This window comes from Festucalex cinctus, chromosome 2 (genome assembly GCF_051991245.1).
Source record: "Festucalex cinctus isolate MCC-2025b chromosome 2, RoL_Fcin_1.0, whole genome shotgun sequence".
Classification (NCBI taxonomy): domain Eukaryota; kingdom Metazoa; phylum Chordata; class Actinopteri; order Syngnathiformes; family Syngnathidae; genus Festucalex; species Festucalex cinctus.
Window position 1 is genome coordinate 3439840 of NC_135412.1, and position 23935 is coordinate 3463774.

General features: G+C 40.8%; 1 protein-coding gene across 1 annotated transcript; it reads left to right on the forward strand.

Annotated features, from left to right (window-relative positions):
* Positions 1-3195: 3195 nt before the first annotated feature.
* kpnb3 (karyopherin (importin) beta 3) lies at positions 3196-23913 on the forward strand. The gene is made up of 26 exons (XM_077512243.1): positions 3196-3348; positions 5872-5952; positions 6995-7187; positions 7297-7399; positions 8317-8413; positions 8487-8591; positions 10320-10442; positions 10544-10664; positions 12338-12425; positions 12504-12610; positions 12690-12814; positions 12896-12985; positions 13062-13235; positions 14226-14444; positions 14533-14616; positions 15780-15912; positions 15975-16096; positions 17085-17181; positions 17319-17491; positions 18371-18482; positions 18550-18605; positions 18677-18799; positions 18865-19084; positions 21023-21251; positions 22790-22931; positions 23027-23913. Exons 1-26 carry the CDS (start codon positions 3271-3273, stop codon positions 23111-23113), a joined length of 3282 nt encoding a protein of 1093 aa, XP_077368369.1. The 5' UTR covers positions 3196-3270; the 3' UTR covers positions 23114-23913.
* The last annotated feature ends 22 nt before the right edge of the window (positions 23914-23935 follow it).

The following is a 23935-nucleotide window of genomic DNA, read 5'->3' on the forward strand; positions in this document are numbered from 1 at the left end:
GTGTAGGAATGGAAATGTGAGGCAGACAAGTAAATTCTCTTCCATTCGATGGCATAAAGTACAACAATCAACAGATAAGTCATGGCTTCCCGCCAGTATGTCAGCTTTGTGCTCAATTAAACAGGCTCAGATTGCACAATGATTCAGTACATTTGTGAGCTAATAGACCAGAATTATTTCAGTGTTTATACTATTTGGTTTCTATATTTTTTTAGACGGTGTCAAGGCGCAGCTATGCTTAAGCAAAACAAACAAACAAACAAACAAACAATTCAAACAAGCAAACTGGCACATCCTGATTTTTGTGCCAGTTGTGGGCGTTACACGTAAATATAATGTATGCACAAAACAATTTGTGGCCATTCAATACACATTTTTGCTCCCTACTGACCAACCAGGTAAGCAAATGGAGAGCTCTTTTTATGTAAAACAGTAAGGTAGAGAGGGACAGGGCAACGCTAAAGACAATAGACAGGGTTCAGAGTCAGATTGAATTTTATTTTAAGGCTGGTGTTAAGAGATTATGTCCTCAATTGATTCTTCATATGTACTCATGTGTAATGTTGCGCTTGTGCCACTGTGAGGCGCTCGAACACTTTGTTTTTTTTTATCTTTCTTTTACTTCCGCGGTGTTAAGCCTGAATGATGTTGAGTGCAGACGTGCTTATGTTGTGCTCCGAAATAAATAAGCCATACTTGGCTAAAGAAACTTCATCTTTCCGTCATCCATTCATCCGAATGCATCGTTAAGCTGCCAAAACTTAACAGCTGGGAATAAGATAGACATTTTCAAAAACCTTACATTTACATAGTAGGCGTTTGATGAGAACAGCGTAGTAAATAACTCTTGTCTTTTCAAGCTGCTCTTCGTAACAATTTGCCCCAAAATATCTTTATAATAGCCTTTTTATTTGACCATTTATGACTGAAGCATCTTCCGCCCTCTGTCTGCGGATGTGACGTCATGTGTGCATTGAGTACATGAAAGAGGCTGTGTGAAGTTTTCCTGGCTTCTCTTTGTTTTCGTTTTCTTTGTATTAATAACTTCCTTGTACCCAATTGTTGAAATATATATATATATATATATATATATATATATATATATATATATATATATATATATATATATATATATATATATATATATATATATATATATATAAGTGTGTGCAGTTTCATTTTTCGACCAAATGTGGCAGTAGCGATTCGAAATGGACAGAGCCGCTCTGGAAATGGAATATTCTGCGTTCAGCAGCTGTAGTTTCCCACAAAGATGCACACCGTTTGCTCACCCTTACCAGATATCAAAGTTGGTCATGGGAATTTCAGCCCATTATATCTATTTCATGGGCAAAAAATATTACTTTGTGTCCACATTTCATACATATGCAGACTCTTGTGAAAACCAAAAAATATATATAGAATATACTCGAAAAGTTGAATAATTTCCACTAGGGCTGCACAATATATCGAAAAAATATCGATATCGCAATATTGGCCCTTGCAATATGCATATCGCAAAGGCATGCAATAAGTTTTATATGGAATTTTATGCTTTTTATAGGAATTTGACCCGTCAGATGCTAACTAAAATGTGCATCGCCATTCAATAGTTGAAAATTATCAAGACATAATTACAATTAATTAACTAAGATTGCATTAAGGTAGCTTATTTTGCCACATGAAAAATGTTTTTCTTTCATTAGGTAATAAAAATGTAATTTTTTTAGGTACATGTTAAATATCGCAATAATATCGATATCGCTATGATCAGCAAGTATATCGCATATCGCATGTTTTTCCAATATCGTACAGCCATAATTTCCACAATACCATTAAAAAAAAAGTCACATTTTCATATGCTGTCAGCTTTGTTTTTGGGTCTGGTAGCCCTCATTTTCCTCTTGACAATATTGAATTGTGGCCCTAATTTTTCTCCTACAATACTGTATTATCAAGGGGGTGGTGGGGGGGGGGGGTCTTTTGTACTTCTTAAGTAGGCCTACATTTCAGAGCATTTATATATATATTTATTTTGCACAGGTATACAAGAATTTACTTCTACTTATTCTTCTTTTTCTTCTTCTTCTTTTTTTTTTTAACAAGTAAATGTACTTCTCTGAGCGTGGAAGTGTTTTTGCTAACTCTGCCATCCCTCAAAGTCAAGACGTGACACAGGCACAGATGGCACAGGCTTCAAGAGCAATCTTTTCAGTTAGATTGCCATCTACTGGAGAAAGTTGTAAAAATCCAACCGGAGTTTCAAGCTGTCATGAACCTATCTGTCATATAATTCAATCAATCAATCAATCAATCAATCAATCAATCAATCAATCAATCAGAAAAATAACTTGATACACTACAATCCACACAGAATTTAGAGTAGAGTAGTAAATACTGAGCAATAAACAATAAAATAAACAAAAAATAAAAATTGTGGATGTACAGCGCTCTTAAAAATGTTATTACTTTATACGTTCGTAATATAAGATTTTTACGTGTTTTTACGGTTACATAACATGACAGTCCTGAATATTTTCTTTTCTTTCAACACAATAACTAGAAAATGCTCAGAATAATTTGTGATTGCCACCACGCACAAAGGTTTTATGTTGTATCATCACATGTTGTATCATAGTTTGAAAACAAATATTGAGTTTAAAATCCTGCCTCTCTTAAAAGTAAACTATAGGCTATATCGCACACAACTGACAATTCCGAACATGCCTGCATTTCTGATATTTACGCAATAATTCAAATGCTTCCTTTACACGGCGAAAACAAACGGCGTATTGTATTGCTTTTGCCTGTGAATGGCATACAAACCAGGCAGATTCTTATAGTAGTCAAACGACATTCCATCACATTTTGAAATCGAAATAGGCTAAGCCTCCCAATTTTCAATGAGATGGAGAGCTTCCTTTCATTGAGTTGACCGCCATTTTGACGCGTGACGTAAGCTCGGAATTGTCAATTGACCGCATTGTTGCTTTTTATGTTTTATTGTTCATATTCTTAACGTTTTCCCGCGATTTGGTACATTTCTTCGCGAATTGGAAAGGGACACTCACGACTCCGTCCAATTGACGAGCAGAAAAAAATTGTGCCAATGGCGTGCATCTTTGAGATATCATCTGGCCAATGGGTGTTAAGAAGAGTCGCTAAAATAAACCAATAGGAGGCTCGAATCGTTGAGCGACTGGAGCTGCCTGGAACTGCCGGGCTGAAGTCGCCGCGTCTCCACCCGGCTGGTCTTCTTGGCTCTCTGCAATGGCGGAACAGCAGCAATTCTACCTCTTGCTGGCTAACCTGATGAGCCCTGACAACAATGTCAGGAAACAATCGGAGGTAAGGATTCGTTGGTTCCGTTAGTTTTCACGCCTGCCAAGTGGGAGATTGGTGCCAAGTGGTGTGTCTGCTGTAGCCAAAGCTAACCGCCATGCTATTGCTATGTGTAGCCGCGCATCAGGTTCGGTTAGCCCACGTGCAATGTGAGCCAGCGTTGGGTAGTGGTCAGCTAACACTACAATGTTAACCTGCTGGACCGTGGTGCGTAGTTTTGTGGGCGCGAGTACGCTCAGAAAACGAATCGTCTTCGTGACGTTCGCAGACTTTCATAAACATGAATGGCTTCGTGTCGTTGCCAGTCGTTTAGATTTGGTGTAAAAATGTCCCGGTGGAGATGAAGCATCTAAAATCTCCAGCTGGTATGGAAGCTAGGTGTCTAGCTAACTGTAGTGTACAGGAAGTAGCATGGCGCTACAAAACGTAAGCTACTTCCCTGTGGCTAACTTACTTAGCAGGTAAACTAGCATTGGGCATTAGCACTATTGTGAGGGTCATTTGATTTTTTTTTTCCCCCTTGTGCTTTTCGAATGGTGTTATTAATTAAAACAAATGTTACGGAAGCAAGGATCGAGCTATCTAAGCAACATTACTAAATATCCATTGATGTGTTAATGTTACACAAAAGCACTCTGTTCGCGAAATAAGGAGCCGTCTCAAACTACCAACCAGCCGTGTTTACGATATATCGACTGGCTTGTTTGGTTTTGAGTCGAGCTGTCGTCTTTACTGCGCAATGACGCCAAAGCTTTGTCACTACGCGTGTGGTCCTGGACCGTCTGCAAGTTTTTCTTCGAGATATTTGGGACTTTTCAACAATCAGCAGCCAGTCAGCACTCTGACGTATTTTAAAACGCGAACTATCTTCATCGATCCTACTAAAATAATCGGATTACGCTTTCATTTGATTCCCACGTAATGACAACTTGTAATCAATTACGCTGAGCAATTTATTTGCATATTATGTAGCGTGTGCAGCGTCAGTGGCACTTTTGTCATGTCATGTAATTAGTTTATTTTGGAAGTGCTTTATCTCGATTGGTATGTTCATGTTTTCCGATGTGAAGGAACATTGCAATTTTGTTGTTAAGGTCCTCTTCTCATCTATTTTTAACAAACACAAGCAACACATAAATATGTGTTGCAATAAATACCATGTCCTAAGTAGTATTAATAAACAAAGTGACTATTTTGCCGTGACTGGTTATTTTGCCGTGAAACGTGTGAGAACTAAAAGTACAAATTCTGTGCCAGTGAATGTGTACTACCTTGTGGCCTAATTTTTAAAGTGGTCACCCCGAAAGTGCGGGGTCATGGGTTAGAATCCTCCTCTGTGCATCTCATAGATTAGACAGGTGTGCAAATAAAGGTTTATCTGCTAAAATGATACTTATTAACTTACTAAACACTTTGATTTACAGTCTTTAAAGGGATTGTTCAGATTTTTTTTGACATGAATCTCTATTTCATCCTCACCTCCAGTGTGTGCGATCAGCACCGACTTTCCCTTGACGGCGTTCTGTGACACGAGTTCTGGTCCGGTGTTGGACGAGAGGAAAATAGTCCAGCAAGTTGGCTGGGGTCACCGAAATAAAGCGTTTTTCTTCTAAAAACAATTTGTGTTCAAAGGAGTGATACATTTGCACACAAAACTTCCTCCTGAAAAAAGTCAAGACTCCATTACCGTCAGGCACTACTTTTCTGTTCGTTCGTATCACTGCGCGACACCCTGTAGACAGCTGATAGTTGCGCCTTCCGCCTTCGAAAAGACAAACTTGTAGATTAGTGCGCATCTATCAGCTGTATGCGGGTTGCCGCACAGTGATACGAACGAACAGAAAAGTAGTGCCCGGTGATACCGAAGTCCGTGACTCATAGAACCGTAGTTACAATCGTAACTTTTGTTTTAAATGTAAAAATAGCCATGCCACATCCGCAGTCTGGTCTGTTTCTCTGTGTGATTGCCACTTCAAGACTCAGGGCCGACACAATGAATCTGGTATATTTTACAGAGCATGTTTTCCCAGAGTATGATTGAGCCAGGTAAATTTTGTTCTGCCACTGCAGATCCAAGCAACTGGCTCAGCATTTTGGGGGGTTTCTGGATATATCAGTTAGATTGATTTAACATTGCTAACATCAACTTAGCTACTTGTTATAATGACATGGCACATTTTGGGGGACACTGTGGCCACTTTAACTGTTCATTATCAACAACAAAAATTGGAAGTGGTAGGAAAAATGTGAATTTAGCATTTTTTATTTGATTTTTTTTACATAAGAATATTATCTTAAAATAAAATATAGCACCACAGGACGTGCTTCACTTGTCCCCTCCTTTTGGTGACAAATCCAGTTGCTGAGCTGCAGCCTACTTTATGTCCAAGCTTCTTGTTGTTACACTGCCACGGTGCATATCGCAAATGTGTCACTTCAAGGGACAACAAAAAAAAAAATCTGAATTTTCACTTGAACCATGCGGTGGCATATATTACTGTTTAACCAATGTCCATTCTGTATTTCCAGGAGACCTATGACACCATCCCTGGTCAGACAAAGATCACGCTACTGCTTCAGGCCATCCGAGATCCATCTGCTGCAGAGGAGGTGCGTGCACATCTGTACACTTGTGAGAATCCACCATCCATGTGGTGAATGTGACAAATGCAGTCTTCTCGCTTTGGCCATGACAACTGCTTGCTATGAGTCATAGCTTTGGTATTGGGGCACTTGTTTATCCTGAGTCTACCAGCTGCTTGGTCACTGCGGCTTCTCTTTACCTCCATCCATCTTCTACCGCTTATCCGAGGTCGGGTCGCGGGGGCAGCAGCTCAGGAGGGAAGCCCAGACTTCCCTCTCCCCAGCCACTTCAACCAGCTCCTCCGGCAGGATCCCAAGGCGTTCCCAGGCCAGCCGAGGGACAAAGTCTCTCCAGCATGTCCTGGGTCGTCCGCGGGGCGACATGCCCAGAACACTTCCCCAGGGAGGCGTCCAGGAGGCATCCGAACCAGATGCCCGAGCCACCTCAGCTGGCTCCTCTCAACGCGGAGGAGCAGCGGCTCGACTCTGAGTCCCTCCCGGACACCCTGCGGAGGAAACTCATTTCGCTCGCTTGTATCTGTATCTGTATCGGGATCTTTTTCTTTCGGTCACGACCCACAGCTCGTGACCATAGGTGAGGGTAGGAATGTAGATCGACCGGTAAATCGAGAGCTTCGCCTTTTGGCTCAGCTCTTTCTTCACCACGACGGACCGATACAGAGTCCGCATCACTGCAGACGCTGCACCGATCCGCCTGTGGATCTCCCGCTCCATCCTGCCCTCACTCGTGAACAAGACACAAAGATACTTGAACTCCTCCACTTGGGGCAGGATCTCATCCCCGACCCGGAGAGGACACGCCACCTTTTTCCGACTTAGGACCATGGTCTCGGATTTGGAGGTGCTGATCCTCATCCCAACCGCTTCACACTCGGCTGCGAACCGCTCCAGTGAGAGTTGGAGACTTTACCTCCAAGCTGATATTTTTAGTCTTGCATTGGGAGAAGTCCTTGAGGCACCTGCTTAGACTGCAAAAAGTTTGGCCAGGCAAAGATTTGGGGTCAAACAAATGTAATGTTTTTTGTTTTTTTTGTTCTCCATCCGCCAGGTCAGACAGATGGCAGCAGTGCTTCTGCGACGGCTGCTGTCATCCTCCTTTGAAGAGATCTACCCAGGCCTCACAGTTGACATGCAGACAGCCATCAAAACCGAACTTCTGACCAGCATCCAACAGGAGACTTCAGCGAACATCCGCAAGAAGGTCTGCGACATCGCAGCAGAGCTGTCCCGCAACCTCATCGGTAATATTTGAATACTTCCTTTCTTAAGCTTTAAAAAAAAAAAAAAAAAAAATCACATGAAGTTCATTTTACATAACCGGATTTAGATTTTTTTTTTTTTCAAATCTAGATGATGATGGGAACAACCAGTGGCCCGAGGTGCTTAAATTCCTTTTCGATTCTGTCAATTCGGACAACGTTGGCCTGCGAGAGGCCGCCCTACACATATTCTGGTGAGATTATTTCTGTTCAGTGTATCGACTGCAGTCTTGTGACGTCAGATGTGATATTGATCAACATGATTCGAAAGCATTCGAAATTGCGAGACCTCGTCCTTAAGACATTTGGTGACTATAAAGCAGTGGTGTCCAAACTACGGCCCCGGGGGCCATTTGCGGCCCGCCGTCCATTTTTCAGTGGCCCGCGACATATGCTAGAAATGGCATTTGATCCAGTTCAAATAAAATAAACAAAACAAACATGTTTTGGAGATGGTCAAAGTAAGAAGGGAGGGTATCGAAAAACGGGTGCCATTAAAGGTTATTTCGTTAACTAAAACTAATGAAAAAACTAAAATTAAAATTCAAAAACAATATTGTTACCGAAATAAAATAAAAACGAAAATGCTTTTTAAAAAAACGAAAACTAACTGAAATTACATTTTATGTTTACAAAACAAACTAAAACAAGTTTTTGGTAATTAATTTAATGCATGAGCCTTTAGGGATGATTTTAAATGTGATTTTGATATAAACCGGAATAATGACGATTGAAAGTATGTCACACAGAAAATCTCATGGTGTTTTTTTAATATTGCACACAAGTAATGTGCATTAAAAAAAACTGATACTGAAACTAACTAAACTAAAACTAAGTGTTTTTTTTTTTTAAATAACTAAACTATTAAAAACTAAAATGAAAAACTATAATAACCCTAATGCCATATTACAAATAAATTGGTTTATATACTGTAGCATTTTTCTAAATATGCGAAAGCACAAATAAATTATTTGTACAATTTTTAGGACTAAACACAATTTCTCTTCATAACATTATGTGGCCCTTGCGTCCTTCTGATTTTCGGTATGTGGCCCTCAAATGAAAAAGTTTGGACACCCCTGCGATAAAGTTTTGTCTTGCTTGGTTCTAGGAACTTCCCAGGAATCTTTGGCAACCAGCAGCAGCATTACATGGATGTGATCAAGCGCATGCTTGTCCAGTGCATGCAGGACCAAGCAAACCCTCAGGTAATTTTGTGTTCCAAGTTGAGGTCATAGCAGGCGGTTGACACGCAATGTTTCTTATGCGTTCGTCTTTCAGATCCGCACACTGGCCGCCCGGGCTGCGTCCTCGTTTGTCCTGTCCAATGAAAGCAATTCGGCTCTGCTCAAGCATTTTGCCGACTTGCTGCCGGGTATCCTGCAGGTAAGAAGACTCTTGACCATTTTTCCTTCACAAATTTGTTGTGCTGAGTTTTGCACAACTCTCAAATTGTGTTCTCATGATACCAAAATTTAACATCAGGAAAAAAGAAGGGGGATAATGGTTCGCAGCAAAATAACTTCAAATTTGTTTTATTTATATTTAAAAAAAAAAAATAACGATAATAGCTACCGGTAGATTAGCCTTCTATTGATAAAATAAATTTAAAAAATCCCATTTGAACATTTTCCAACACTTTTAGAGCACGTGTCAAGATCCAATCCTCGATGGCCGGAGTCCTGCATGTTTTTGAGGTTTCTCTACTCCCAACACGCCTGATTCAACAATCAGGATCATTATCAGACTCCTGCAGAGCTTGCTGATGAACTTTAAATATGAATCAGCTGTGTTGAACATGGGAAACCTCCAAAACATGCAGCGCTCAGGTTGAGGACCGGACTTTGACACCATTGCTCGAGAGCAATTGAGGAAAAATACTTAACATGGTTAAAGGGTGCAAAAAAAAAAATCAAAATTGAGATATTGATATATTTCAATTCTGCATTTAATTCCCTCTAAAATGATATATCATACATTGATGTAGCTCAAAAATTGACAAAGTTACAGCAGTTTTAATGTTGGAAGGTTGAAATCACTAGTTTTGAGAAAAAGGGCTTTAAAGTTTTGGTACTTGCATCTTACAAATGTCCATAGCAACCAGTACCTTAGAAAAAAGATCTGAACCTGACATTTCCAGTAACTGTTAAAATATCAGTGGAAAGTCAATTCGAATAGCAGGCAAGGTCATCGTCCAAGATTTGAACCCTTTAAACGTTTTGGAAATTTGACCTCTCAAGAGATACCAAAAAAACCCAGCCGAGAGTGAAGAGGGTTGCTTCAGGGAAAATGGCTGCGTGTGAATGAGTTAATTGACTCATTCACTCCCAGCCATTTTCACAGAAGCAATTCCATTCGCTCTTGGCTGTTTTACTGGATTTTGACTGATTTTGCAAGGCCCACAGAATATTGTGTTCTATTGCTATAAATACATGGAACCTATCAAAAGAAAGATTAAAGTCTCTTCTTTCTTCAGCAAAAAAAAAAAGAAGTATCTTTCTATCTGTTTCCGTTTTGCAGCAATTAGCATTCGAAAAGAGCTAAGTTTAATCAGTTTTCACAAATCTATTTAAAATTGTAATTGAGCTTTTTTTTTTTTTTTCTTTTTTTTTTCTCTCTACATGGCCCTGGTTGATCTCCTTTGCTCTGCTGCCACCTGCTGGCCGTTTGTTTAATAACTACCATTTCTGCAGCCGTTCTTTGCAGTTGAGAGGCTGCATCAAAGCATTTTGTATGCTCTAGCATTAAAAAAAAACACCAAACAATTCATATACATACGTCTTTGGGATACTTAAAACATAAAAAAAAAACGTAATTACACGTTATTGGGCGCAAATGAGTTAATGAAGCTATAAGGATGTCAGTCCCCCCCCCAAAAAACTGTGACTTTAGGTTGTGTGTAAAGGGGTGGCACCCAGGTCAATTGCTACTAAGAATTAACATAAATCTTATAAATATACATATACTTTTAGAAATAGCGTCTTAATGGATATGTCAGACATGTGTCCATACCTTGGAATAAGTTCTCGCCCATCTCTAGATTTGATGAGCCTAGTGTATAGCCACCTGAATTTGCATGCACGTTTAACACCTGCCATTGCCGGCTCTGCTCAGGCAGTGAATGAGTCCTGCTACCAGGGAGACGACTCTGTCCTCAAGTCTTTGGTGGAAATTGCCGACACGGCGCCGAAATATCTGCGTCCAAACCTGGAGGCCACTCTGCAACTCTGCTTGAAGGTGAGATGGGAACCCCTGCAAAACATAAGTTGTTTTTTTGTTTTTTTTGCGCTGCACTCCATGCTCTGCTTTTGATGTCGACACTTGCCGTGATTCCTCAGCTGTGCGCAGATAGCAACTTGCCCAACATGCAGAGACAGTTGGCTTTGGAAGTCATCGTCACCTTATCAGAGACTGCAGCGGCCATGTTGAGGAAACACACCGCCGTTGTGGCGCAGAGTGGTGAGTAATTCTTTACGGTGCGTGGAACTATCAGTTTGTTACTAGGGACAAAAAAACGATTTACCGGGATATCGTTCGTCAAGGACCGTATCTGTAGCAGACTCAATTGATACCAAATTTGCCGGGAACCCTTAGATACATTGCTTGTACTAGTGATGGGATTTTCGGCTCTTTTCGGTGACCCGGTTCATTTGGATCGGCTCTTTTTAGCTTTAGGTTGTTTTTTTGTTTGTTTTTTTTTTTAAATATTTATGACAAATTTACCATACATTTTGATAAATGACTTGGTGAACTAAATGTTGCACTCTACTGACTGCGAATAGCAACAATTATAAAGCAAAGAAAATGTTTTTTTTTCTCATTTTATTGAACAATAATAGGCTGCATACAATAAAAAACAAAAACAAAATTAAAACTTCAACCAACAACAAGCAAAATAACAATCAAATAACACAAATAGTGAGTAGTAATTTAACTGAAACAGCAGCAGCGAACAAAACAAACATTAGCTACTCACCCGGTCCAGGATAAAAAGACCTATGCTTTATTTTAAATTTGCATTTAAAAAAAAAAGCAACAACAACAAAAAAAAACGTATCAACTTGGACGGGCTGATCCGGCTCCTTCTCTCATCTGACTTGAACCAATTAAAATGTCTCCAAATGTTAACTGCGTTTTCGGCTCATCTCGTACAAACCGCGTTTGTGTGTCGTCCTTTCCTCTCCGGTTTTCTCCTCCTCCTCCTGTCTCTCTCTGTCTGCGGCTGCGCAGATGAGGCGGAGCAATGTGCTCCGCGCGCAGTACCGCCTCCCTCTCTGAGCACGGCAGCTGAGACACTGCCAAACCTCGCTTCAGACAGTTTATATACTGTAGCATTTTTCTAAATATGCAAAAGCACAAAGAAATCATTTGTGCAATTTCTCTTCATAACATTATGTGGCCCTTGCGTGCTTCAGATATTCTGTATGTGGCCCTCAAATGAAAAAGTTTGGACACCCCTGGTCTAAAGGAACAAATGTCAACTATATTGTTTTGAATATTGAAATGAATCGTATCGCTCCCAAATTGCAAACCTGTGTATCAAGATATACGTATCGACTCGGCCTCATGGCAGAGATTCTCACCCCTAATTGTTACTACCGTATTTTCACGACTATAAAGCGCACCTAAGAGCCTTCAATTTTTTCAAAAGCTGACCATGCGCCTTAGAATCCAGTGCGCCTTATATATGGATCAATATTGAGCCGCAACAGGTCTCGCTGTCAAGACGCTATCGGTGACCCTTCACGATCGGTGACGCGCATGCGCAGAAGGTCCCGCCATCTTGGATCGCTAGCTAATACTAAGACTTTACCTCAGAGAAAATAATAAAACGTCTGTTTATTCATTTTGGGAGTGAATGGAGTTGTCAGAAAGCTGGTTTGTAATCTATTCCTAAAGTTTGACTGACCTATCTGACTGTTTTGTTGACATTCCCTTTAGCGCAGCACCATCTAATGGATGCATAACGTAACCCCAGCCTCTACTGTAGCGCCTTATAGATGGAAAAAGTTTCAAAATATGTCACTCATTGAAGGTGCGCCTTATAGTCGTGAAAATACGGTAATCCTTTTATACCTGATGATATTATTTGCAATACTCGGTCATTAAGGAGTTTGTTTTGAATGTCTTAGTGCCCCAGATGCTGGCTATGATGGTGGACCTCGAAGAAGATGAAGACTGGGCCATGGCTGACGAGCTGGAAGACGATGATTTTGACAGGTAACGTGATGTTGCTGGCAGAATCAAAAACGTGCGAGCAACGTTGCCACCAACTCTGTTTGTTCTGTCGCCCAACAGCAATGCCGTTGCAGGAGAAAGCGCTCTGGACAGAATCGCCTGTGGTCTGGGAGGAAAGGTCATTTTGCCTCTGATCAAGCAGCACATCAGGCAGATGCTGCAGAACAGTGAGTACACGTCCAAACGGCGGCCAGCAACTGCACTTGAACGGAGCTTGAAAATAAAAGCTGTGGCGTTGGTTGCCAGCTGACTGGAAGTACCGCCACGCCGGGCTGATGGCGCTGTCGGCCATCGGCGAAGGCTGCCACCAGCAGATGGAGGCCATCCTCAACGAGACCGTCATCTCCGTGCTGCACTTTTGCGCAGACCCGGTAACGAAGTCCTTCCGGTTGGCATGACGCTGCTCGTTTAAACTGTGGCAAAGTGACTGAAAAAAGTCAAATCCTCCACAGCATCCGAGGGTGCGGTACGCCGCCTGCAACGCCATCGGACAAATGGCGACGGATTTTGCACCGACTTTCCAAAAGAAGTTCCATGATAAGGTAAAGTCAAATTGAAGCGGGAGCTTTCCGTTTTGCGGAAGACGACGACGACGACGAGTTTCCTCCCTTTTGCCAGGTGATCCCCGCGCTGCTTCAGACCATGAATGACCAGAGCAACCCCCGAGTGCAGGCGCACGCCGCTGCCGCGCTCATCAATTTCACAGAAGACTGCCCCAAATCTCTGCTCATCCCTTACCTGGACAGCTTGGTCAAGCACCTCCACGTCATCATGGTCGCCAAGTTGCAAGAGGTACACATTCGGCATAGGGCTGCTCGATGATGGGGGAGGGAAATAATAATCACGGTTATTTTTGCATTAATTGAAATCATGGTTATTCAAATGATTATTTTTTGGTACAAAACAAGAAAACGTTTTCACATTTAAAATATTAAAACCAATTTAAAAAAAATAAATAAATAGAAACGCAATAATTTCGAAAGTTCTTTTTGGCCCAAACAGAATTCATAATAATTATGTATTTATTTATTTACTTATGTATGCATGTATTAATTTATTTAATTTATTTATTTATGTTGGCAAAAACTTGAAGTGCACTGTGCAGTAGGATGATCATTTATTTTTTTGGTACAAAACAAGAAAATGTTTAAAAGTAAAAAAAAAAATGAATTAAAAAAAAAAATATATATATATTTTATGCAAGTACCTTTTGGAAGAAAAAAATATGAAATTAGTTATTTTAAAATAAAAAAAATGTAAATATATAAATTTAAAAAAAATTAGTATTAAAAGGATACTTTACTTACTTAGCCATTTTTGGCAGTCAAATATTGTGCCTATAATAAATTTGATATTTTCATTATTTTTCATGTGCAATTGGTACCTTTTTTTTAAAATACATTTTGCAACTTGCTGTCGACTGAAAATGACGTCACAAGGGCTCAGGTAACCAATCAGAGCGCAGCTTGTGAATGTCACATGACCAAACCAAGAAATCAGGTGAGCTGTGATTGGTTACCTGAGCCCTTGTGATGTCATTTTCAGTCGACAGCAAGTTGCAAAATGTGTTTTTAAAGGTACTAACTGTACATGAAAAATAATGAAAGTATCAAATGCTGATTTTGTAATTGGAGTATAATAATTAAAATTGTAATTGAATTTCGATTAATTGCACAGCCCTACGTCGGCACAAATCTTTCAGCCACTTGAGTGAGTCAAGTGGCTGCTCGGTTTCAAGTTGTTGAACGGTCTTTCTTTCTTTCGTTGGTTTCCTCTCGCTAGTTATTCCAGAAGGGCACCAAACTGGTCCTGGAGCAGGTGGTGACCTCCATTGCGTCGGTGGCGGACACGGCGGAGGAGAAGTTTGTGCCCTACTACGACTCGTTTATGCCCTCGCTCAAACATATCGTGGAAATTGCCGTGCAGAAGGAGCTGCGGCTGCTTCGGGGCAAGACCATCGAGTGCATCAGCCTCATCGGTCTCGCCGTCGGCAAGGAGAAGGTACGTCGCCCGAGTCGCCGATGGATGCCTGCGCTCTCATTTCTGCGTTCCAAACCAATTTTTTATTTATTTATTTTTTTCTTGTTAGTTCATGCCAGATGCGTACGCCGTCATGCAGCTGCTACTCAAAACCCAGACCGACTTTAATGACCTGGAAGATGATGATCCGCAGGTGAGAGGTTTTGGCAGTACTTGAAACTGGTGTTCATTTTATCAGCCATTTTTAAATTTAGCCTTAAGGCCTCAGTATATACTTCTGCTTGAGGCTCACGCGGAGACGTTACGCAATACACATCACAATACACATCGGTGTCTGCTGTGGGTTCACTCCAAGTCGGGCTGTTGCTACGGCAACAAAAATATAGGATTTTGGATGCAGCATCTTGTGTCTTGCTCGTGCTCACTGCATGCCCATCTAAGATATCCTATTGGCCCTTGAATGCTCTGAACCAATGGCAGGACAGCTTTTTCATATCGAAGGAAAAAAAAATGTAGGTCACGGTATGATATTGGTATCGGCCGATACTGCAAAGCTGGGTATCGGGATCGGGGGCCAAAAAACGGTATCGGAACAACACTAGTTTTTATTCATGAACTAAAATGTCCATAGATTTTAGTTTTAGCTTTTATTAACTCATTCACTCGCAGCCATTTTCACATTTCGCAATCCCGTTCACTCCCGGCTGTTTTACTGGATTTTGACTGATTTTGCAAGGCCCACAGAATATTGTGTTCTATTGCTATAAAAGCATGGAACCTATCAAAAGAAAGATTAAAGTCTCTTCTTTCATCAGAGAAAAAAAAAGTGTTTATATCTGTTTCCGTTTTGCAGCAATTAGCAATAGAAGAGAGCTAAGTTACATCAGTTTTTACAAATCTATTTAAAATTCTAAGTAATTGAGCTTTTTTTCTACATGGCCCTGGTTGATCTCCTTTGCTCTGCCGCCACCTGATGGCCGTTTGCGTAATAACTACCATTTCTGCAACCGGTCTTTGCAGTTGAGAGGCTGCATCAAAGCCTTCTGTATGCTCTAGCATTAAAAAAAACAAAAAAACGTATAAATACGTCTTTGGGACACTTGGAACATAAAAAAACATGTTTATACGTTATTGGAAGCAAATGAGTTAAATGAAGTACACTTTCGCCTAGTCTTCATTAGTCGACAAGAAATGTATACTGATTTAGTCCTAGTCTGGTGAAAAAATGTGTGTTGGCACAATAATTTTTGTTTCGTTTTCATTGACGAAATTAATCTTACTTGAAACACTTTCAAGGTATCCGTGGGTTGGCAATTTCTATGATTTCTTTTTTTTTTTTTCCCCCTTGGACTAAAGATCTCATACATGATCTCAGCCTGGGCCAGGATGTGCAAGATCCTGGGGAAGGAGTTTCAGCAGTACCTCCCGGTGGTGATGGGCCCCTTATTGAAGACGGCCGCCATCAAACCCGAGGTGGCGCTGCTTGACAGTAAGTCGCTTTCGCGCTCGCGCTTCTCGGACGAAGGTCACGCCAAGCAATGTTTGCTGTAGCCCAGGATATGGAGAACATATCGGAGGACGACGGCTGGGAGTTCGTCAACCTTGGAGACCAGCAGAGTTTTGGCATCAAGACCGCCGGGCTGGAGGAAAAGTCCACCGCTTGCCAGATGCTGGTAAAGTGACTCATGTTTTGTGACGTTAAACATAATAGCAGAGGTGGACGTGTCCATGAATTTTGAGGGTCTGTCATCCGACAATCGTCAACAGTCGGGACACACTTCGGTCGTCGTCAAAACGCCAATATTTCAATTCGTACCGTCATTCGTTGTTTGCGCAGCAAGTGAGAGTGCGTCAATGTTTCCATCATTTGAGGTGGGCATCCGTCTAGTGCTGTCACTCTTAAAGGGATACTTTACTTAATTAGCCATTTTTGGCAGTCAAACATGAATATTTTGCCTATAATAAATTTGATATTTTTATTATTTTTCATGTACAATTAGTACCTTTAAAAACAATTTGGCAACTTGCTGTCGACTGAAAATGACGTCACAAGGGCTCAGGTAACCAATCACAGCGCAGCTTGTGAATGTCACATGACCAAACTTAGAAAAGAGGTGAGCTGTGATTGGTTACCTGAGTCCCTGTGATGTCATTTTCAGTCGACAGCAAGTTGCAAAATGTGTTTTTAAAGGTACTAATTGTACGTGAAAAATAATGAAAGTATCAAAATAATTATAGGCAAAATATTCATGTTTGACTGCCAAAAATGGCTAATTAAGTATCCCTTTAAATATTTTTAGAATAGATTAATCGACTAATCAGATTAAATTTTCCCACCAGCAAAAAAAAAAAAAATTTTTTTTTTTTCATTTTATTTTTTTTCACACGTTAGGACGAGAATCCGCCAGTGATTTATTTTTTTTTGATTATTATTATTATTTTTTTTTTTTTACTGGTGGGAATGGGCTTCCATACAGGACAGCTTTTTCATGTTGAGAGAAAAAAACAAACTTTGATGTCGGTATGGTATCGGCGGATATTGCAAGGCTGGGTATCGGAATCTGTATCGGGGGCCAAAAAACGGTATCGGAACAACACGAGTAAAAGTACATCAAGCCCACCCAGAATGTGGCTATCGATAAGCTAATATTTGTGTTTCAGGTGTGTTATGCCAAAGAGCTGAAGGAAGGTTTTGTGGAGTACACTGAACAAGTAGTGAAGCTGATGGTTCCTTTACTCAAGTTCTACTTCCACGATGATATCCTTGTTGTTGACCACAACTGACATCTTTTGAATGGTTTCCAAACAAAACCTGGTCTCTCTCTCAAAAAAAAAAAAAGTCGCAACCAGGAAGAGTCACACTTGCTCAAGAATGATTTCCCTTAACTTGATCACGCGTGCGAGTGGCGGCCGCCGAGTCCATGCCGCTGCTGTTGGAGTGCGCGCGAGTTCGGGGGCCCGAGTACCTCACCCAGATGTGGCTGTTCATGTGCGACGCCCTCATCAAGGCCATCGGGACGGAACCCGACTCGGACGTCCTGTCGGAAATCATGCATTCTTTTGCCAAGGTAACGAAGCCTCGCACGAAACGTTTTCACTGGAACAGATGCTGCTGTCGGCAGATCTTCAAATGAAGCAAAGTTTACAACAACCGTTTTTCAAGACATAATCACGAGGGCTGCACGATATTGGAAAAACATGCGAAATAGTTGCTGAATATATCTATCATTACGATGTTTAACATGTGTCTAAAACGTTATTTTATTTATTTATAATAACCTTATTTATTGATTGATTGAATTTGTATTGGAAGTGACCTGATTTCAACAGGAAGTAACCCAGAACTGACCCTGGTTGATCTCCTTTGCTCTGCTGCCACCTGCTGGCCGTTTGTGTAATAACTACCATTTCTGCAACCGTTCTTTGCAGTTGAGAGGCTGCATCAAAGCCTTCTGTATGCTCTTTTATTAAAAAAAAAAAAAAAAAAAAAAACAACGTATAAATATGTCTTTGGGACACTTAAAACATTATTTAAAAAAAACATATTTACACGTTATTGGGAGCAAATGAGTTAAGCGACGAATAGCCATGCAATTTTTTTTTATTTTTTTTTATTTATTTTTTTAAGCCCACTAAGGTTGAACCTGAGTTGAATTTAGTGGATATAAATACTAATTATCTTCTGCACATATTAACACCAACCAAATTAGCCAATGCTAATCGATTAACAGTCGCAATTAGCATTAGCCCTGAATAAACTCGAATCACTTACTTTAGTGTACCTTTCCTGAAAATCACTTCATAGTCCAACATGGCATGGGAAGAAGGACCTTGAAAAAAAATAATTGCATATTAATAAATTAAAAACTCGATCATTATTCCAAGTGTACTTAAATGTATCCCGAACCGCTTGCCAATATTCCAAATGCGTCTTTCTTGTCACGCAGTGCATCGAGCTGATGGGAGACGGCTGTTTGAACAACGAGCACTTTGAAGAGCTGGGCGGCATTTTGAAAGGCAAACTGGAGGAGCATTTTAAGAACCAGGAGCTGCGGCAGGGTGAGGACGAGCAGCGTTATTTTGTGTGCGCAAGTTTCTCACGTTGCCGCCTCTCGTGTCCTTCCAGCGAAGAGACAGGACGAAGACTATGACGAGCAGGTGGAGGAAACCTTGCAAGATGAGGTAAATGTTTGCTGCATGGAAGTTTGTGGGGCGAACGCAACTCCTTACTGGATCCCCATCTGGCGCGTCAGGACGAGAACGACGTGTACATCCTGACCAAGGTGTCGGACGTCCTGCATTCGGTTTTCAGCAGCTACAAAGAGAAGGTGCTGCCGTGGTTCGAACAGCTGCTCCAGCTCATAGTCCAGCTCATAGTAGGTGTTCCTCCGAATGAAAATGAATCCATTGCTCCTCATCTGACTGGATTTTGTCCTCCCAGTGTCCAAACAGGCCTTGGGCCGACCGGCAGTGGGGTCTGTGCATCTTTGACGACGTGGTGGAGCACTGCAGCCCGTCGTCCTTCAAGTACGCCGAGTACTTCCTGCGGCCCATGTTGCAGTCCCTGTGCGACAACAGCCCCGAAGTTCGCCAGGCGGCCGCCTACGGCGTTGGCGTCATGGCGCAATATGGCGGAGAGAACTACCGGCCGTTCTGCACAGGTGCGACCTGCACACCTGACAACCTGTATTCATTTTTTATTTTTTATTTTGCTGCATAGCGGGTGTGGTCCGTTCAGGATGATTTCTAGTGAGAGACTAGGGGATGTAACGATATCCAAACATCACGATATGAAGGTCACGATACGATAATTATCACGATATTGTGAGGGGGTTGACCATATTTAAAAAAAAGGTCATAATGTTGTGTTAAAAAAAAAAAAAGCACAATATTTTCTAGGGGTGTGAATTGCCTAGTACCTGACGATTCGATTTGTATCACGATTCACAGGTCACGATTCGATTCGATACCGATTAATCCCGATACGAATTTATAAGTCGATTGTTGCGATTTTTTTTCATTCAAATTTAGAAAATACTAATCAGTAAGCTTGTAGAGTGTAAGATTTATATGAAAATGTATTATTTATTTATCTGAAATTTCAGTCTTATAGAGGTTGTAATCTGTTTCATGTTTGAACAGCATTAAAATAAAATATTAAGGCTTAATGTTCCGTTCATATAACATTCTTCCATGCTCAAGGTGTGAATCCTAACCCGAAGTCAGACGTTTTGTTGAATATTTTTCCATTAAAAATGGAAGTTTAAAAATCAATTCACACACACACACAAAAATGATAAGACGTTGAATCGGTAAGACTACCGAATGAACAATTCTGAGCTCTTTTAAAGAAAAAAAAAAAAAAAATTATTGAATCGATTCGAGAATCGCGCGATGTAGTATCGCGATATATCGCCGAATCGTTTTTTTTTTTTTTTTTTTTAACACCCCTAATATTTTCTGTCATTTGGTAGATTCAGTAATATCGCGTGGGTATTGAAAATTTTGAAATTTTCTAAAATGGCCGGCAGTGAATGAGTTAACATAGAAGGCCAAAACATCCCTAATGAAAATTAAATTGCACTAATAAAATAGCCACTAGAGGGTGCTAGAACTGCACAAATGGAAATCAACGGGACATTTTTAGCAGTTGTGTTCCTTTTAAGTATTGTGAACAAACGATGATGATGTTGTGGCAGTATTAATATCAAGATATTGCCCTTATCGTTTGTTTATTGTTTATTCATTTTTTCCTGTCGGACACATTACAGTTTACATCAATCACATCACATCATTTGCAACATTGACATCCGAAAGAAGGGCTGATGGGTAGAAGCTGAGGCTTGTTCGAGACCCGTCCCCATCGACCCATTACTAAAACGCATCAATCATACACATTATTTAGAATAGTCATGAATTTTTATCGTTATCCATCCAATACTATCCCAGACACTGCTCGCTCAGTTCCTCTTGAATGTCCGTGTGTAGATTGTGGCTAGTCCCAGTCATTTGGAACTGATGAGTCGGTTCCCAGACGCCACCAGCAGGCGAGCAGCCAAGGCAAGCGCAATTCTTCTCTTTCACCAGTAGGGTCTTCGCTGACCTCGGATCAGCTTTCACACATGTTGTGCTTTCCAGAAGAGTAGATCGGCTTGCATTCGGCCCATTGCGATTCAAGCAATTTCAGCACTCGATTCTGGTCAGGTAGCACCACTGGTTGCTAGCATGTTGTGGATCTGATGACTCCTGTGCGCTGCCCACGCCAGCCGCATTCCAGGAACCAGACCACCAACCCCCATTTTGCGTATTGACAGCAGATTCATTGGAGCCACAATACAGCCTCATCATGTAGCCTTGACTGTTAGAACAAATGTCCAAACGGAATTCGAGCCAGACAATATTTAGATTCAAACGGGAACAGCAATACATGTTATCAATGCAGGTGTATAAACAAGAGTTAGCCTTGGCAAAGTCAGCAAATAATCATATACAACTCCAGCCAAATCTCTGAGTTGAAGTGTCACTTGCTGTTCCACAGTCGTTGCATCCCTAGTGAGAGGCAGACTAAGATGTCACATGTCATCTGATTTGTGCTCCAGAGGCCATCCCCTTACTGGTGCGAGTCATCCAGGCCGCCGATTCCCGCTCAAAGGAGAACGTCAACGCTACCGAAAACTGCATCTCTGCTGTTGGCAAGGTCATGCGATTCCGGCCCGAGTGCGCCAACGTCAACGAAATTCTCCCCCACTGGATCAGCTGGTTACCTCTCAATGAAGATAAAGAGGAGGCGGTCCACACTTTTGACTTCCTGTGTGATCTAATTGAAAGGTATGATGGAGAGGTGTCAATCGTAATTAGTCGCATGACTTCAATGATTGACTGACAATTAAATCGCAAATTTTATATCAAAATTAACAATAAAATGTAAAAAAAAAAAAAAAAAAAACTAATTTAAATGTTTTTTTTTTGTCATTGATAGAGTAATTTCATAACAATTCAATAAAAAAAAGTTTAAAAAAAAAAAAAAACATTGATAAAGTAATTTCATAACATTTCAATAAAAAGTTTAAACAAAATATGTATTGTACTGTAAAACCAAAGTGTGACTGATTTTTTTATTTTTATTTTTGGTCATTTTTCTGTCACTACAAAATGGCATAATTGCATTTGTAAGACATTGATGACAGCTCAGTGCATTTTTCTTTTCATATTGGGAGCTGCCTAATTTTTAACATGAAGTAACTTGTGAAATTATGCACGTTTTTAAAACTGTAAAATACAACACAATCCCCACAAATGTATGCATTCGCTGATGCTTTTATTTTGTTAAGTGAAATAGGATGTACATTGTAAAATGACGAATTTTTTACGTCATAGGAACCAGAAATAATCTGTTTTTTTCCATATTAAGAGCTATATAATTTTAAACAATAAGTAACTTGCGAGTTTCTGCACATTTTAAAATCGTAAAATATAATTTGACGCCAATCCCCGCAAATATATGCAGTATCATTTAATGTATTGCTGCTAAATTGTTATAGTGACTCATTTTCACAACATTGGACACTTTTATTTTGTTAAGTTCTCGGGAGCGCCATGACGCAGCTGAGGCCGCTCAAATGTTACAGCGAACACGACACTTTTCAGTTTCACCCTTATCAGATATTTTGTGGAGATGCTGAATAAAATGCACCTCACATTTAAAGATAAATAGGCTTGTGCTCACTCCAACGGACAAGACGGCGTCCATTCGGCTCTTTACTCTCACGGGGGTTTCAAGAGTGCCCATGGACGCCTCTTGGTGCTAACGGCTAACCGAGTGCGTTCTTTCAAAGCAAGGCACGGGTGGGCGTGGTGAGACAGTCCAAATTAGCTCCTCCGCGCTACGTTCTGCCCCTTAAACACTGTTTTAGCTCCAGTTCATTTCTATTGTGTAGTTTTGACGTGGACGTTTCTACTGCGTGGTGACTGGAATTCCCCGAGTAGAGGCTTTCCAAATAAGGAGCGGTCGTTAATCGAACGTTTATAAAAAAAAAAAAAAAAAAAAAAAAAAAGTGCCTTTAAAAAAACAACCATGTATAGTAAGGAGTTTTTTTTTTTTTTTTTTTTTTTTTTTAATAATTTAATTTCTTTTTGAATGACCATGTATAGTAAGGCTTTTTTTTTTTTTTTTTGAACAGCCTTTTTTTTTTTAACGACCATGTATAGTAAGGCTTTTTTTTTTTTTTTTTAAAGGCACTAAGTTAACAAGATAACGTGATAATTTTGACACCCATACTATGATGACATTCAATCTGCCAAAAAAAAAAAAAAAAAAACTTAAAATGATGCTTTTCTCTTAATCGTCCCATCTTGTTTGCGCGCAGCAACAACCCCGTCGTCCTCGGCCCCGACAACTCCAACCTGCCCAAACTCTTCGTCATCATTGCTGACGGGGTAGCAAACGAGTCCGTGAAGAGCGAAGACGCCTGCAGTAAACGTCTGGCAAATGTGGTCCGTCAAGTACAGGTGAAACTCGGCATCCGCTCTCGTCACGTCGGCTGAGCGAACTTGTCGGCTGCGTGACAATCACCCGTTTTTGTTTTGTATTTCTTGTCCCTTAGGTGTCAGGAGGCTTGTGGTCCCAGTGCATAGCGACGCTAAATGAGACTCAACAGAAAGCCATACAAGATTTACTGAATGCCGCCTGAGCCTCCTGGGTTAGACTTCCCACCTTTTAAAGTCCCTGAAGAAAAGTTGACTCTTCCCCTCCAACACGTACATACAGACTCCTTGATCTGCAGGGTGTAGGATGCTGGCTTCACCCCCCCTCCCCCCTTTCTATTATACACACTGCACTCAATTGACTAAGCAAAAATAATGGGAGGACCCTGACATCAAGGACCGACTTGTCTCATCTCCTTTAGCTTAGATGTTTGTTTCCAACCATCCCCCCCCCCCTCAAGTGTGACTTGGCTCTGCCCAGAGAGACATATACAAACTCACTAATAAGGATCGGCGGGGGCGGGGGGGCTTTTTGGTGGGGAGAAAGGGTAGCATGGGACAGGACTCTATTGGACTGCACAGCTCAGTGAGTTGAAAAATGCACACTGGGCGATCACTGCCTGTCTCCTGTGAATTTTTTTCTTTCTTTCTTTTTTCGAGCCCCCCTTTTTGGTTACTTTGGGTGCGGGGGATGTTTCCAAAGTCAGGCATGTTTTAAGTGGCTAACTAGTGAACATAGTGAATTTACTTTTCAGATTAATTAGTTGTTTTTTTCTCTGTGAATGTCAAAGCACCACTTTTTAGGTAGCAAAGGTAAAAGGGGGTTAAAAAAAAAATAAATCATTTGGTCGCTGCCAACCAAGTTGAAGTCGAACTGCTTGTAGAGTATCCGTGTGTGTGCGCTACCGTACTCTGCTATTATGGTGTAACCCTTTTACGGCGCTGCAGGTATGTGATGACAATTCACAAACTACCTACAATAAAATCCCATTGAGAATTCTGAAAATGTTTACATGAACTTGTTACTT

Coding starts and splice junctions, on each gene's coding strand:
- kpnb3 (XM_077512243.1), top strand. CDS start 3,271: ATGGCGGAACAGCAGCAATTCTACCTCTTGCTGGCTAACCTGATGAGC. Junction 8,414..8,486: donor AGGACCAAGCAAACCCTCAG/GTAATTTTGTGT, acceptor TTCGTCTTTCAG/ATCCGCACACTGGCCGCCCG. Junction 12,611..12,689: donor CAGGCAGATGCTGCAGAACA/GTGAGTACACGT, acceptor GTTGGTTGCCAG/CTGACTGGAAGTACCGCCAC.